We start from the raw sequence: 15361 nt of genomic DNA on the forward strand, positions 1-15361 counted from the left end.
ACTCCCTTGCTACCAATAACACCATCTACCTTGAAAGTCTAAGAAAACTCACTTTGATAACTTAATACCGATGTTGGTTTTGAACCAAGAAAGATTTGCAACTATGACTAAATCTTTCTTCAACACCAAGCTTCTTTGTTGATGTTGGCTCGTATGGAAGACCGTCTCCTCCAAGAACCTATCTCTGATGAACCTTCCCTATGTGGTGGTACCTCTTTTGGATGGGTTGCACAAACGATGGAATCAACGTCTCCAAGACCCTCCTCACTCCACATCTCCACCATCACCGCATTGCTATGACATCAACTTTCTTGTACCTTTTCCTCTACCATAATCCCAACTCTCAGTTGTTTCTTCTTCACCAACTTTATTTTAGGAAAATAAAGAAATCTTAAGTTTCTTTGAAATGAGTTTTTGTAAAGCAACAATTTCATGAAGTGGACTTTTTTATTTGAAATAATCTCATCATGGATCTGTTGATTTTGAGTTTGAGGTTCAGATTTTGATTTAAGCTTTTAGTTTGAATCGACTGGTGGTTGTGATGGCAGAAAAATGACCAGAGGGGAGGTGATGGTGGTGGTAGTAGAAAGTAATAAGTTGAGGGTTCCTGATTTAAGTGGGTAGTCAAATAGGATTTGCAAAATTTAATGAAAAACACGACAAGATGTAAAAGACAAAAATACCCCTAATGCAACGAGGGTTAGAGGAGGGAAGAATCAAATCCAATGACCAAGCTATTAGTTTTGAATTTGGGCAAACCATAAGGACCAAAATTGTAATTTACTCTAAAATAAAGTAGATTTGTCAAAAAGTTAACGTTATCCGTAAGAAACCACATATAAACAATCTTGAGTTGCAAGGTGCAAACAAAACGTCATGTGGATGGCGATAAGACCAAAGAGGGCCACTTTTTTCAATTTTATGTGATTCCGCTTCAGCGTGTAGGCCTCCTTCCTTCCCTAGATGAACAACTCCAACTCCAACTCCAACTCCGACTCCGACTCCGACTCCGACTGCAAGTAAAAGTGAGATGGAGAAAATGTGGACCTCCAAGTTGTTATTATCGCAAAGCTCATCGTCACTATTCTGGAGGGAAATTGGTAGTGGATGGGTCACCTACACTCTTGCTGTCGTAACCCTCATTTTTGTGTGGCAATTCGCGAGGTTTCAAATCCTCCCCAGATTATCAATATTATTCAGGAACTCTTCTTTTGGATCCGCAGGACAATTGAACAATCCCACCGTTTCTGTTTTACCGTCATCCCAGCAACACAGGTTCGTAGTTCGCCCTTCTTTATTATTTTACTTGTTTCTTTTTATTGGATTTGAGTTTTCAGTCATTTATTTTGCTTTTCTCATATCCAATCTTGTTTTTCCCCCTTGTCTATAGAAAAATGCAACAATTACATCTGAGTTCTTATTCAACATGCGTTAAACTTGTTATCTAAACCTAAGTTTTTTAGCTACTAGCTATGCAAAATTCTTGGAGAAACTGGATGTTCCCATAGAGATGTTCAGAGAATGTTACTTAAGCCTAATAAGTTTACTTTGTCAACCACAAGGGTTATGGCGCATTGGTTGATGTACTGGGGGATGTGGTGGAATATCTCATCTACCCAGGGTTCTATTCCAGGCGTACATGTCAATTGTGGCCACTGAGTTTATTAGGGCTGATTTCTTGCATTCACAATTTGCTGGTATTAGTCAGTCATAGCCTGGGACACCCTTCCGAAAAGAAGTTCACTTTATCCTCTTCCCTTACCCCTCTTGCTCGGCTCAAAGCCATACTTGTTAGTTGTTACTGAAGGTTACTCAGTCACATAGGAAATACTACTACCAGACGTTTAGTCTGTCGCCAAAATGACTTCTGTTCATCTCATTATTGCTTGGGCTACTATCCATCACTGGCCTCCACCGATTTGATATCAAGAATACATTTTTTTGAGGAGGTCTGTATTCAACAACCACTTGATGTTGTAGTTGAGGCCTGAGGGAGGAGTCTTCTGAATTATGTCATCTTTGGCGATCACTTTATGGCCTTAAAGTTTAAACAAGCTCCGAGAGCAAGTTTTTTTCAAAAAAATTTAAGCTTTGAAATGTTTTGGAATGACCATGTGTGTTTTGTGATTATTCTGTGTTCTTCAAAGTTCAAACAAAGGGTCATAGGTATGTTATTTTGCTGATATTGTCATCCCTATAATGATCACGAGGGAATTTTAGCTCTCAAAGCTTTTATTCAAGATGTCAAAACCAAGGATCTCGAGAACCTCAAGTACTTTTAGGTATTGAGGTTGCTTGATCTCGCGTAGGGATCTTCTCGTCAACAAAAACATATTCTTGACATTCTTGCCGAAACCAACATGTTTGATGGCCATGATGCTCACTCTCAAGTGATCCCAAGAATCAAACTCTATCCATCTGAAGGAAAGTCAGAATATGCAGGAATATACAAAGATTAGGAGGGAAACTGAACTATCTTATTATCATTCGGTTGGATCTTGAATTTTCACTTGGTATGGTTTATTGGTTTATGTCCTCTCCTTGCACTAGTCATTGAGATGCAATATTGTATATCAAGTACCTCATAAGTGCCCCTGAAAAAAGGTCTTCTCTACACTGGTCAAGGTCACACCTGGATAGTTGGGTATTCTGATAATATTGTATATCAAGTACCTCATAAGTGCCCCTGAAAAAAGGTCTTCTCTACACTGGTCAAGGTCACACCTGGATAGTTGGGTATTCTGATGCAAGTCATGTTACATGTCCCTCCATTTGCAGATCCTCCACAGGATATTGCGTTTTTGTTGGTGGAATCTAGTACAAAAAACTAGTACAGGATATTGTGTTCTTTTTGGTTGAGAGATTTACATGTTCTGGAAGCTTAAGAGTTGAGACATTAGAATTTTTTTTACAAACAACATGTGAAAAGGCAACAGCCTTAGAAAGTTTAAAAAGAGTTTGAACGAAAGACAAAGTAAAAGACGTACAGACCTGCAATAAAAACAGCACTCAAATCAGCCTACAAGAGAGATATCTAAAAAGAATGTAAGAACATCTTACCAACCCACCCTCTACACATACAATCCCTTCCCCCTAATTGTAGAACTAAAAATCCCCTACTGAGATTCTGTAATCCTAATCCGTCTGTCTCCAAAAACTCCTAGCAGAGATCATGCCCTTAGAAATGCCTAGCACTACCATGTCCAACTGCAACCGTCCATCCCACATACTTGGCCTGCCTCTCCTTCTCACTCCTTCGACCGCTACGCTCTCCACTCTCGCCCTCAGAAATGCCTACTACTGTGCTTATGTTTTTATAACCGTACAGTCTACAAATAACAATTACTTGAAATGTTCTGTTTTCTTTTGCAACCTGGAAACATTGAAACTGTGGAAAAAGAATTTAAAACGAAGAAAAAGCTGAACCTTACATGAAGAACAAGTGAAAGCTACATATAGGTCGCAGATGAGCCACCAATAGGTAAAGACCTATTTAAGTGATTTTAATTTTGCTAAGCGGGTGCACACCTGGTGTGCATACAACACTTATCTCAGGTATCAATGATTATATATCTATGTGCCACCTGAGGAGCTGTAGCTGTAACTTTTCCATTCTCTCCTGCTATGTTTTTTTATCATCTAGGTTTTTCTTTTTTTGGTCTACTTCCTGCTCAGACTTGTTATATGTTTTATTGCAGTGTTTTCTCTTCATCATGAAACAGTCCTTCAAGCCTAAGCATTACATATTTCAACCTAAAGGTCTATTAGTAATATTGAACACCAGTTCTATTTTAAATGGATTGAGTGGCTCCATATATACATTCCAAATGTTGTTGCATGTATTCTGGGATAGGCACAGTAGTAGTATGTGTGGAGACAGCTGTGGAGATTTCTTTCCTTTTTAGGCAAGAGGAGTGGGTAAGAATTAGTGAGAATGGACTGAATTGTTCAGCCAGTGGGAAGATTACAGGTCAGGAGTATAATCTGCGCATAATGGCTTGAGCGTGATGTTGATCTTTGCTAACCTGCCCATCTAAAAGAGGTTTTTTCTATGAAGAGTAGGAATTGGTACTGTCCACAACTTAAATTTCATGCCGAACGCTTGATATATGGTGCTATGTAGCTTTGTATTACAACAAATGGCAGAGAGAGAGAGAGAGATAGAGAGAGAGAGAGAGGAAAGGACTTCTCATCAAATGTGAAAGTCAACTCCTTGTAGGCTTAAGCAGCGGAGTTGAGGGCATGATGATGCAAGTTAAATACTTAATTTTGGTGCACCGTCCTTGTTGATAAATTTGGAAGTAGACTTCTTGAATTTGTTGTGTGCCTCTGGCAGAGTAGAAAGGATTGTGTAATGCTTGTTTTGTTTGTGATTTGAATCTTCAAACTAGTATCCTTGGGTGCTATGCTGATGTGGGATTTCTGTCTGTTTCTGCAGAATATCAGATGTCATTACTGATTTGGATCTTAAAGTTTTGATGGACAGTTTGGATGAGACTGTTCATGGGAATGACAAGTGGGAGAATGTTGTTGATAGAAGAAATAATTCACTCTCCTACTATGTGAAGTGTTGCAAACCTAAGGTTATTGTTGATGCTCACCTAAGCATATGTTCGATAAGAAAGTATCCCATAAGTTTTCTTTACCATATCAATAAAAGTTCCAGTTATATTTATTTTGTTCAAGCTATAATAGGCGAGGAGCTCAACTTTTACATTTTAGCACTGTAGATTTTCAAAACTTACTGGTCACTTTTTGTGCTTTGACATCAAGTTTATTCCCGAACTCCCTTTAATTCTTACCAAGATGAAAATTAAAGTTGATTCATATCACTGGTCTTCTGGTAAAAATGATGATACAAACCTCAATATGATTATCACACTGAGAGTAATACAGTAGTAATTCAACTTTCGGTCACTTCCTCCCCCTTAATTCATATGTTGAGACCCCTGGAGATGCATGGACATGTATAGCTGCATATGTGATCATTTTAATATTAAGGTAGTTGCTTCTTCTTATTGAATTAGAGCTCATTCAAGTAGTTCCACACTTGTTATCGTCTTCAGTGTGATTCTAGCGTCTCTTTCTTGTTGAATTTTTTAAGTGTAATGTTGCAGGATGGTGGCCCCCCGAAGTATTTGAGTACGACAACATTCAATTTATGTTCTTCAGAGACACTGAGAGACTTCTATATGGATAATTTTTATAGAAAGGAGTGGGACAAGACCTTGATTGACCACGAGCAGTTGCAGGTGGATGAGAGCAATGGAACTGAAATTGGGCGCACTATAAAGAAATTCCCTCTCTTGACACCAAGAGAATACATTCTGGCCTGGAGGCTCTGGGAAGGAAGAGATAGAACTTTTTACTGTTATAGCAAGGTATAATATTGTACATGTTCTTAAATGTACAATTGATTTCTTACTTGGTATTTGAGCTTTCTCTAATTTTTATTTGTATTTTATTGCGTTGGATTTTCTTAGATGCTAGGAATATTTTTGATAGTTTAGGGGGTAACTAGATAATTGTATTGTTGTACCTTGGGCTTGCATCACTTACGAAGTGAATACTGGTAATAACTATGGGCCAAACAAGTCGATAAATATTTTTTGATGAGGTTGTCTAATAATACTGGCCACTTACAATGTGCACTTGTAATTTTTCTTCTTTGTAGAGCAGTTATTTGCATGAAAACAAGTGAATATATGCAATGGAGGATATAGGATTATTGTCAAGGGGTTGCCATTCTAGATAACAAAGAACCAAGATAAAGTTATGAAGTGATCTTGTGCGAAACTCTATGTACATACCGTGGGTGTAAGTCCAGAGAATTTGCAGATGTTATAATATAACTGAATGGAACTTTGAACCCTAAACGTAGGTTACTTATGAAATTGAAAATTCTAGAAATATCAAAATATTTGTTAGGACCTGAAAAGTAGTCAAAGTATTTTATTTTCCTACTAAATTAGATACTTTGTACATTTTCTTTTTCTAATTTCCAGATTTTTGTTTCACAATAGAATCACGAAGTAGAGTTTTGTTATACCCTGGGGTAATGTAGTAAAATAACCAAACATAGTAGGCTGGGGTACAAGTGTTTAATGCAGTAATACAAGTAGGTGAAGCAACAAATATGAAATCGGTTAGTAGTAATACTTCAATATATATAAGGGTTGAAAGCAGGGGTAGGGTATCGATTAGTTTGCTCATTTTAGATTGGCGAAAGCCATGGGAGACCTCGACAGTCTTGGTAGTGCTGGAAAGCTATTGTAAGCATTCAGTTTGGAATCAAATGCAATCTAGTTTTACTCAAATTAATACATGGCGTATCAAAGCAGTGATGATGGGGACAATACGAGTTGGCGAGATGGCGGAGAAAATGAGTCATCATGATCCCTTTCTTGAAGCTTGTTTCTGAAAATATGCTAAAAACCTTGTTCTCGTTCTTTTGCCTTGTTAAGCTCATGCTCCATACAGGGCTCTTAAAAATGTATTCAGTGTCATGAAAAGGATATGACAAATGAATCTTGGCACCTGCAATTATTAGTGCTGGCGAAAGCTTTTGCGTAGTTCAAGACATTTTCACAAATTAGCATGCAACATATTCCTATTGTTGAAGTGTACAATTGACTTGTTTGACTTATTGATCAATGTTCATCAATGAACTTAATTTACTTGAGCGACTTATTATTCTATTCCATTTGTTGGGTTCTTGAAGCAAAGAAATTTGTTTGTCAGACTTCTACTACAATTTTTTTTGAAGTATATAATATTTCTATACGGCAAATAGCACAAATAAACTCACATACCCTCCTCACCTTTGGTGAGGTTTGAACCCTTGACCTCCTACGAGGCCAAGGACTCACATACCGCTAGGCCAAAGGCCCTTTGGTTACTACAAATTTTCTTATTGTTATGCATTTGCTATTTGTACAATGATGACATTAACCATGTTGTTAGGAATGTGACCATCCTTTAGCTCCAAGACAAAAGAAGTACGTACGGGTTGGCCTTTTGAGATCTGGTTGGAGAATTAGGGAAGGCAAGTTTCTACTTTACCCTGTATATTGCTTTTCTAATCCTAGCAATAGCATCTATCCTTTTTTCCTGTTTTTGTTTCCTTATATTATCATCCAAGTAATTGGCACTATTGGTGCTACTCAATGTTCTATTTATTCAACAAGGAATGACTTATGTTAGTTGTAGACAATATGGTGAACCACTCTATACATGCTTCAAATTCCTAAGTTCAGGCTACTGCTTTTCCATATGCATTTTCTTTGTCATTTTGTGCATATAAGCTTGCCTGCTGTTTCTCAAAATTAACTCAAAGTAAATCCAACTATATGCAAACTAACCACAAGGGTTGTGGCGTAGTGGTTGAGGCCATGGGGATGCGGTGGAATATCCATCTGCCCAGGGTTTGATTCCAGGCATACACAACAATTATGGCCACCGAGTTTATCAGGGCTGATTTCTTGCAGTCACAATTTGCCTTCTATGCATAGCCTAGGACACCCTTCAAAAAAAAAAACTAGATGAACTGTAGGAAATGCAACAAGTCACTCAGGTTCAAATCCATATTGCCATTTGCCAAGTTTATTTGCATTACTAAACTGTTTTAGTTAGTTTCACCTTGTTTTTTTATTGGATTTATGTCTACATTAAAAAAAACATCGTGGAAATTATTGATCAAGAGTTTCACCCCTGACACCGAGTGAGAAAATGAAGAAAAAGAGAAAACAGGAAGTGATTTTTCTTTTTTCACTTACATGTTGATGGCTTCCCTGAAATTTTAAGCAACTGCATGAGTAAACGTTTAATTCGCAATGGAATTAGCCAAATTAGGTATCTGAAAAATGTGGACTTTTGGCGCATTAGAACTCCCTTAACTGAACTGAGAGATCCATGAATGGGGATCCTAATGCATATCGGTACAAACAATCCACTGGTGCTAGAACTGTAGGAGCATGTGCATGTTAATCCACCATACTGAATTACCTAAATGACAAATGATTCCTTAACTGTTTAGCTTTATTGAAATTACTTTCCCTTGCTCCTAGACGAGGTTTAGTCTAATGTTTTCCTTCTCTTTCTTTCTTCCTCTTTTCTGTTACTTTCTTTATTCTGTTGAAGTATCTGGTAGAAATTCATGTGAGATCAAAATGGTTCACCAAGAAGATGCTGGTTTGAATGTTGAAATGGCAAAGATGATATTTGCCAAGGGCATATGGAGTTATGTGTGTAAAATGGATAATGCTCTTCGGAAGTATTCGGCCATCAGGCGTATTCAATTGACTTCAGTTGTGAGTGCAATCACTCTTGTTCAGAAGGTGAGTGTTTTCATTAGCATCACTTATGAATTGTTGCTAGATCTTGTACATACAACCAAACTCAAACAAAAGAGAGTTGATGCCATCTTTTTACCGTAGCTCCTAACTATTGATAAGCAACTGGTAAAAGTAGCCATGCAGAAGGGCCTTGGTAATGGGTATAAGTTGTGGCACCATCTTTCTGGTATACTGGGTATTGTTCCTGTTGAATCAAGAAGGTGCTGTTTGGTTCATGGATCCATGCGATTTCAGGGAATTGGAATGGTCAATTTCTTTGACCAAATTCCAATTCCTTTGTTTGGTTCCCTTGTTGAAATGGATGGAATCCTTTAAATTCCACAAATTAATGATTTCATCATTCCTTGACAAAAGTGAATGCTGAATTCCATCCCTTGGCAAATGTAACATATTTTATAATTTGATCTTTTAAAAAGACAAATAACTTCTGCATCCAATTTAACCAACACCAGCCCCCTTTGTGCACCCCACCCTAACCCCCACTGTCACTATGGTTCGCTGTCACAGCAGCACCCCACCCCTACCACCACACTACTATTGTCACCCCCACCACCCATCCCCCNTGTTGCCATCACAACCGCCAGCCACCCCCAAACCCTCCCTACCATCCAATACAAATGATCTCATCATGGCTGAATTTGATATTTTTTTTTCTTGTAGGTACCACTGGCATTGGATTGTTGTACCAGCAAGATTGGTGACATGGGTGATGATCCAGAAGAGTACGGCAGTGAGAAAAAAGTGAGACGAAAGCCTTCAAAGAAATTGATAGCGAATGGATTGATCCTTGTTGGCGGTGTAATCTGCGTGGCTCGTGGACACCCCAACTTCAGTGCAAAGGTTGCCATGGCATTTGTATTAAGTAGGCTGACAAAGCATCGCCAAATCAAGGAACCGTCTATTACTATACACTAATTTAAAGAAGGAAGGAAAACAGATGTAAATTGAAAGCTCAATTGCTGCTCAAGTATATAGTTTTTCTTTATAAAAACATTGCAAAAAACATTATACACGGATATAACTTGTATTCTACCTACACTTGCTTTTGGCCAGCTACTTGCATCATATCAATCAGGCTTATATGCATAACATTTTGACTCTCTTCCAATTCAGTCCTAGTTACTTGTATTTGAGATTTTTCTTTTACTAAGACTACGAGGATGTAGCGGGAAAATCTCTTCTTTTCTAGAGTTCGAATTCAGGTGTTGTCAAAACCCTGATGATCATGGGGGTTCACCTGCGAGAACTTTAGACATTTGTGATCGCTAGAAGATTAGTTGGTGCGAATAAGCTGACGTGGACATCTATGATTTCAAAAAAGAGTATTTCAAATTCACACATTAAGAAAGTTGCACTTGAGATTGAAAAATTTTGATTGAAATCCGTCTTATTTTCCTCGTTGGAAAATAAGAGTTTATAGTTTAAAAATATATAAGAGTTTATAGATTTGAAAACATATATATATATATATATATATATATATATAAAGTTTATTTTAAATTTAGATTCTTTGTTTATAGATCTATTTGATCTTACTTGGAATATTCTTGTAGATTACAAGATATTATCATATCAATGTTGGATATTAAGGCACATTCTTAATTTTATACTTTATACGGGTAATTAATCTTGTATTTGAAACTTCCCCATCTCTCTCTATATGATAATCATATAATAAGGGATACGATCAACTCTACAATCAGAATGGTTAATAATGCATGTAAGTATGATGATATTGAGCTATACGACGGCTCTTCTTTATGGATCACTATTGTCGGTAGTACTTGTTGTCATTATAAAGAAGAACGAAAGAAACAATACTTTTAGAATTAAAGCTTGAGAGCTTAATCCAAATGATGACTATTGCTTAACACAAAGCTGTTGAAGATACTAATTACTCATATATCTCTACTAACTATATTGAACCTTCTATAATTAACTAAAATTATTGAAAATACTAACTCAAAAAATACAATATATCGTGTATATATAGTTATAATAAGAAAATTTACAACTTGACCACCACTTTTATATTAATTATTCCAAAAACAAAAGTAATTTAAAGATGTAATTGAGTAATATATTAGCTTTAAGAAATTACATGTACAATCAACTATTAATTATGGTAAGAATCAAAACTTTCATTTATATAATATTCTAGTATATCAAAACGATATTATATACAATACTTTATGTGATAAGTGTTAATCGGATAAAATTCAACCTGACTTATACGAGACTCGGTTTTTGTCATCGTTCTTATAAAAAAATATTAACGATGATTGTCATATTAATCCAGTAAAATAAATAAGAATATAAATACTAATATTAATTAGGGAAGGAAATTAAGAAGAAATATAAAAAAGTAGCAGAACATCGAAAGGGACACGTGGTGGTGAAAGGAAAGACAGGTAGGCATGCAAGTGATACGTGTTGGTAATTTAAAGAGAACTAGTGTGTGTATATATATGTATTGGTGATTGGTGTTGGGTCAGCTACTCTGGTACAGTGGGGAAGAGACAGAGCATAGAAATGGGACAAGGAGAGGAGGAGACGAGAAGCCCACCGGATGTCGAGATTCAGGTACATATATATATTCCCTTGATTAGTTAATTTGTATGTGTATGTGTATGTGTGTCTTAATCATTCATATATATATATATATGTATATATGTATATATATATATATATGTATGGGTGGAATGGATACAGGAAAGAGGAGAAATATATTTCTTATACAGGCCTAAAGTAGAGAAGGAAGAAGCACATGGCTCCGATGATGTGCAGCGAATGTACATAATCTTAAGTCCCCACGACTCCATTCAACACCAGGAGGCAACTACTCAGGTGCATGCATGCATGCTTGCTTTCATTATACATATATATCTATGTATAATTACCATGAACACCCCGATCAATGATATTACTATTAATGAACCACATAGGAGGTGAAGCACGATCCGCTGCTGCGGTTGATTGTTATGGGACGGAAACGGCTTCCTGATCCAACCCAGAAGGGCACACCCTTTTGGGGTTTCGTCGAGTTGGTCACCACCAAGATTCAGGATGTCAAGAATGCTCTGAAAGGAGGTTAATTTAATTCATTCTTTATATATTAATCACTTAAATAACAACTTTTCATTCATTCTAATTGCATGTATATGTATGTATGTATGCATGATAGAGGAATACGATACAAAGACGAGGGGACACAGACATAAGCCTCCAGCAAGAGCCTTAGGGGAAGGCGTGTATCGCATACTAAAGCATCACATAAGACCAGAAGATAAGAAGAAGATGCACACTCATCTGATTTACAAGCTACAGTTCCCAGCAGAAGACGATGATCAAAACCAGCCACAGGAGGCTTTAAATGTGGAAAGGGAAGCCTCCTTCCTCATACAGATCAAGAATCCCATCATCAATCGAGATGTCAAGAGGAAGCAGGCGACGTTTCCTGCTCACCTGCAAGCTCAGTTTGGGAAACTACGATTCCATGCTGCAGATCCACCAGAGTTTCTTAACTATGAAGGATGTGAGTTTTTGCTGATATCAGCATCTGATGACATACAACAAGAGCTTGGATTAGAGTTGAAGTTACCAAATGAGCTGGATGATTCTTGCTCCCATCTTCTTAACACTTTTGGGGAGCTTGCATCCACAGATGCCCTTTTCAGAGGCATTTGGGTTTGATTATACAAGTTCAACCATCACCACCTTACTTTAATTCCAAACCTACGTAGACGGACTCTCTCTCTCTCTCTCTCTCTCTCTATATATATATATATATATATATATATATCTGTGTGTGTATATATAGCTTCAGCTTTTCTTGTTGATTAGGTAGCTAGTATATATATGTAAGTATGTACATGTGATGTAATCAAGCTAATCAGTGTATATATAGCTTCAGTGATGACAAAAAGAAGACAACTGATTAATCTAACTAGTATATACAAGTAGGTACGTAGGTTGTAACGTTAGACCGTATGAAGACATGTGAAGCTCATCACCTTCCACATTAACTTTTCAACACATTTTCAGGTCCATATGAAAGTTATTACATACAACGTAAAATTCACACCACATTGGGAGTCTTCACCATTTCTTGCGTATCTCCCAAAAAAATAAAATTTCTTGGGTTATCTCAAGTGTGTATAACATTGTAGATGACCCACACAAAGTTTGTACGGTCAGAGCTGGTAAAAGACATCTCATTGACATTGTAAATAGACCACATAAGTTTTCATGGCAATCCGGCACGGTTGGTCCGAGCGAGAAAAATCCAAGGGTAACCCCTTTGTGTATCGGTCAAAAATGGGTGTTAACGCTAAAACGAGCATAACTTTTGCTACGAGACTCTTTTTTATGACATGACCATTCAAATCAAAACTTGGAACAATTATCACGCCATGGGTTGGAAGTTTTTGGTAATAAAACATGATTTGTATAGGTTCCAATGACCCGCACAACGCACATTCATTCGATTTGACCAATGTATGGTTTTGGAAATTTCCAACAAGAGAACGTTTTTTTTTTCCAATTCCATTATGGAAGGAAAACATCTCATTAGCATTGTACATGGACCATGAATTTTTTTGTGGCAATCCGGCACAGTCGGTCCCGATGAGAAAACCCCAAGGGTAACCTTTTTGCGTATCGGCCAAAAATGAGTGCTAATGCTTAAACGTCAAATCGAATCTTGGAACAAGAAGCACACCATGAGAATAAAGGTTGTGATAATACAACAAGATTTGAGTGAGTTTCGACAAACTGCACGATGAGTTTTCTTTCGATTTGACCAATACGTGGCTCCGGCAATTTTCAGCATGTGAACGATTTTCTTTCAAGTTTTTATGGTGGAAAACATCTTATTAACTCTGTAAATAGACCATGGAATTTTTTATGTCCATCTGGCACGATCGGTCCAGACGAAAAAAAGCCCCAAGGGTAACCCCTTGGTATATCGGCCAAAAATGGGTGTTAACGTTTAAATAAGCATAACATTTGCTACGAGACTCTTTTTTAGGCCCATGTCCAGTCAAATAAAAGCTTGGAACAATCATTATGCCATGGGTAGGAAGTTTTTGATAATAAAACATGATTTGAGCATGTTTCAATGAACCGCACAACACACAAACGTTCGATTTGACCAATGCATGGCTCTAGAAATTTCCAACAAGAGAACCTTTTTTTTTTCAATTTCATTCTGGTGGAAAACATCTCGTTAGCATTGTATATAGACCTTTTTAGGACCATGAAAATTCAAATCGAAGCTTGGAACAATCAGCACACCATGGGAATGAAGGTTTGTGCTAATACAACATGATTTGAATGAGTTTCAACGAACTGCATGACGAGCGTTCGTTCGATTTGGCCGATGCGTGACTCCGTCAATTTACGCTAGGAGAACGGTTTTTTTTTTTTCAATTTCTTTATGGTGGAAAACATCTTATTAATGATCTAGATGAATCGAAAAAAGTTTCATTGCAATTGGGTACGAACGGTCCGGACAAGAAAACCCCAAGGGTAACCCCTTTGCTTATCGGCCAAAAATGGGTGTTAATGCTTAAACGTACATAACTTTTGTGCAATGAAACTCTGTTTTAGGCCCATGACAAGTCAAATATAATCTTGGAAAAAACATCATGCCATGGGTAGGAAGGTTTTGGTAATACAACATGATTTGAGTGGGTTTAGACGAACTGCACAACGCACATTCATTCGACTTTGCCAACGCTTGGCTCCAGAATTTTTGCAGTAAAAAAACGTTTTTTTTTCAAGTGTTTTCTGTTAGAAAACATCTCATTAACACAGTATATTAGAAACGATCGGTCTGGACGAGGAAAGCCCAAGGGTACCTCGTTGTTGTATCGATAAAAAATGAGTGTTAACGCTTAAAAACGCATAACTTTTGTTATACGACTCCGTTTTAGGCCCATGACCAGTCAAATCGAAGCTTCGAAAAGTAAGCACAACATGGGAAGAAAGGTAGTGATAATACAACATCATTTGAATGGGTTTCGACGAACTACACGATGAGCGTTCTTTCGATTTGGCAAATACGTGGCTCTGACAATTTCCGACACGAGAATGATTTTCTTTCAAGTTTTTATGGTGGAAAACATCTCATTAACATTGTAAATAGATCACAGAAGTTTTCATGGCAATCCGGCATAGTTGGTCCGGGAGAGAAAAACCCAAGGGTAACCCCTTGGTGTATCAGCCAAAAATGGGTGTTAATGCTTAAACGAGCATAACTTTTGCTACAAGACTCTTTTTTAGGCCCATGACCATTCAACTCGAATCTTGGAACAATCATCAGGCCATGGGTAGGATGTTTTTGGTAATAAAACATGATTTGAGCAGGATTTGATGAACCGCACAACACACATTCGTTTGATTTGACCAATGCATGGCTTTGTAAGTTTTCCAGCAATAGAACGTTTTTTTTCTTTCAATTTCATTCTGGTAGAAAACATCTCATTATCATTGTATATGGATCATTAAAATTTTCATGGCAACCCGACACGATCGGTCCGGACGAGAAAAACTCAAGGTTACCTTAATTGCTGTATCGACCAAAAATGAGTGTTAACGCCTAAACATGCATAATTTTTTCTATGGGATTCTTTTTTGCCCCATGACCAGTCAAATCGAAGCTTAGAACAAAGAGCACACCATGGGAATGAAGGTTTGTGGTAATACAACATGATTTCAATGGGTTTCGACGAACTGCACGACAAGCGTTAGTTCGATTGGGCGGATGCGTGAATCCGTTAATTTCCGGCATGAGAACGGTTTTCTTACAAGTTTTTGTGGTGGAAATCATCAAATTAACATTATGAATAGACCATAGAAGTATTCCTGGCAATTCGCACGGTCGGTCTGGACGAGAAAACCCCAAGGGTAACCTGTAACGCCCCCAGAACCCCGTAGCAATGATATTGTCCGCTTTGACTAACCTGCCCGCTCAACCACAAAGCAGTAGTCGCACGGTTTTGTTT

General features: G+C 37.5%; 2 protein-coding genes across 4 annotated transcripts; both read left to right on the forward strand.

Moving 5' to 3' along the window:
- The first annotated feature begins 877 nt into the window (after window positions 1–877).
- On the forward strand, window positions 878–9459 carry LOC112508783. 2 transcript variants are annotated; one of them, XM_025113529.1, is made up of 7 exons: window positions 898–1100; window positions 1224–1275; window positions 4439–4583; window positions 5118–5381; window positions 6964–7045; window positions 8140–8336; window positions 9015–9459. In XM_025113529.1, the coding sequence occupies exons 1-7, from the start codon at window positions 1031–1033 to the stop codon at window positions 9267–9269; spliced, it is 1065 nt and encodes a 354-aa protein (XP_024969297.1). In that variant the 5' UTR covers window positions 898–1030; the 3' UTR covers window positions 9270–9459. The 2 variants fall into 2 exon arrangements, with proteins under 2 accessions (XP_024969296.1, XP_024969297.1); XM_025113528.1 differs by having other exon boundaries at window positions 878–1275.
- A 1400-nt stretch (window positions 9460–10859) lies between these two features.
- Window positions 10860–12338, forward strand: LOC112510367. 2 transcript variants are annotated; one of them, XM_025115765.1, is made up of 4 exons: window positions 10860–10937; window positions 11067–11201; window positions 11300–11444; window positions 11539–12338. In XM_025115765.1, exons 1-4 carry the CDS (start codon window positions 10887–10889, stop codon window positions 12045–12047), a joined length of 840 nt encoding a protein of 279 aa, XP_024971533.1. In that variant the 5' UTR covers window positions 10860–10886; the 3' UTR covers window positions 12048–12338. The 2 variants fall into 2 exon arrangements, with proteins under 2 accessions (XP_024971533.1, XP_024971534.1); XM_025115766.1 differs by having other exon boundaries at window positions 10876–10937; window positions 11096–11201; window positions 11539–12335.
- The last annotated feature ends 3023 nt before the right edge of the window (window positions 12339–15361 follow it).

The sequence above is a fragment of the Cynara cardunculus genome (assembly GCF_001531365.2).
Source record: "Cynara cardunculus var. scolymus isolate 2C chromosome LG 3, CcrdV1, whole genome shotgun sequence".
Lineage (NCBI taxonomy): Eukaryota > Viridiplantae > Streptophyta > Magnoliopsida > Asterales > Asteraceae > Cynara > Cynara cardunculus.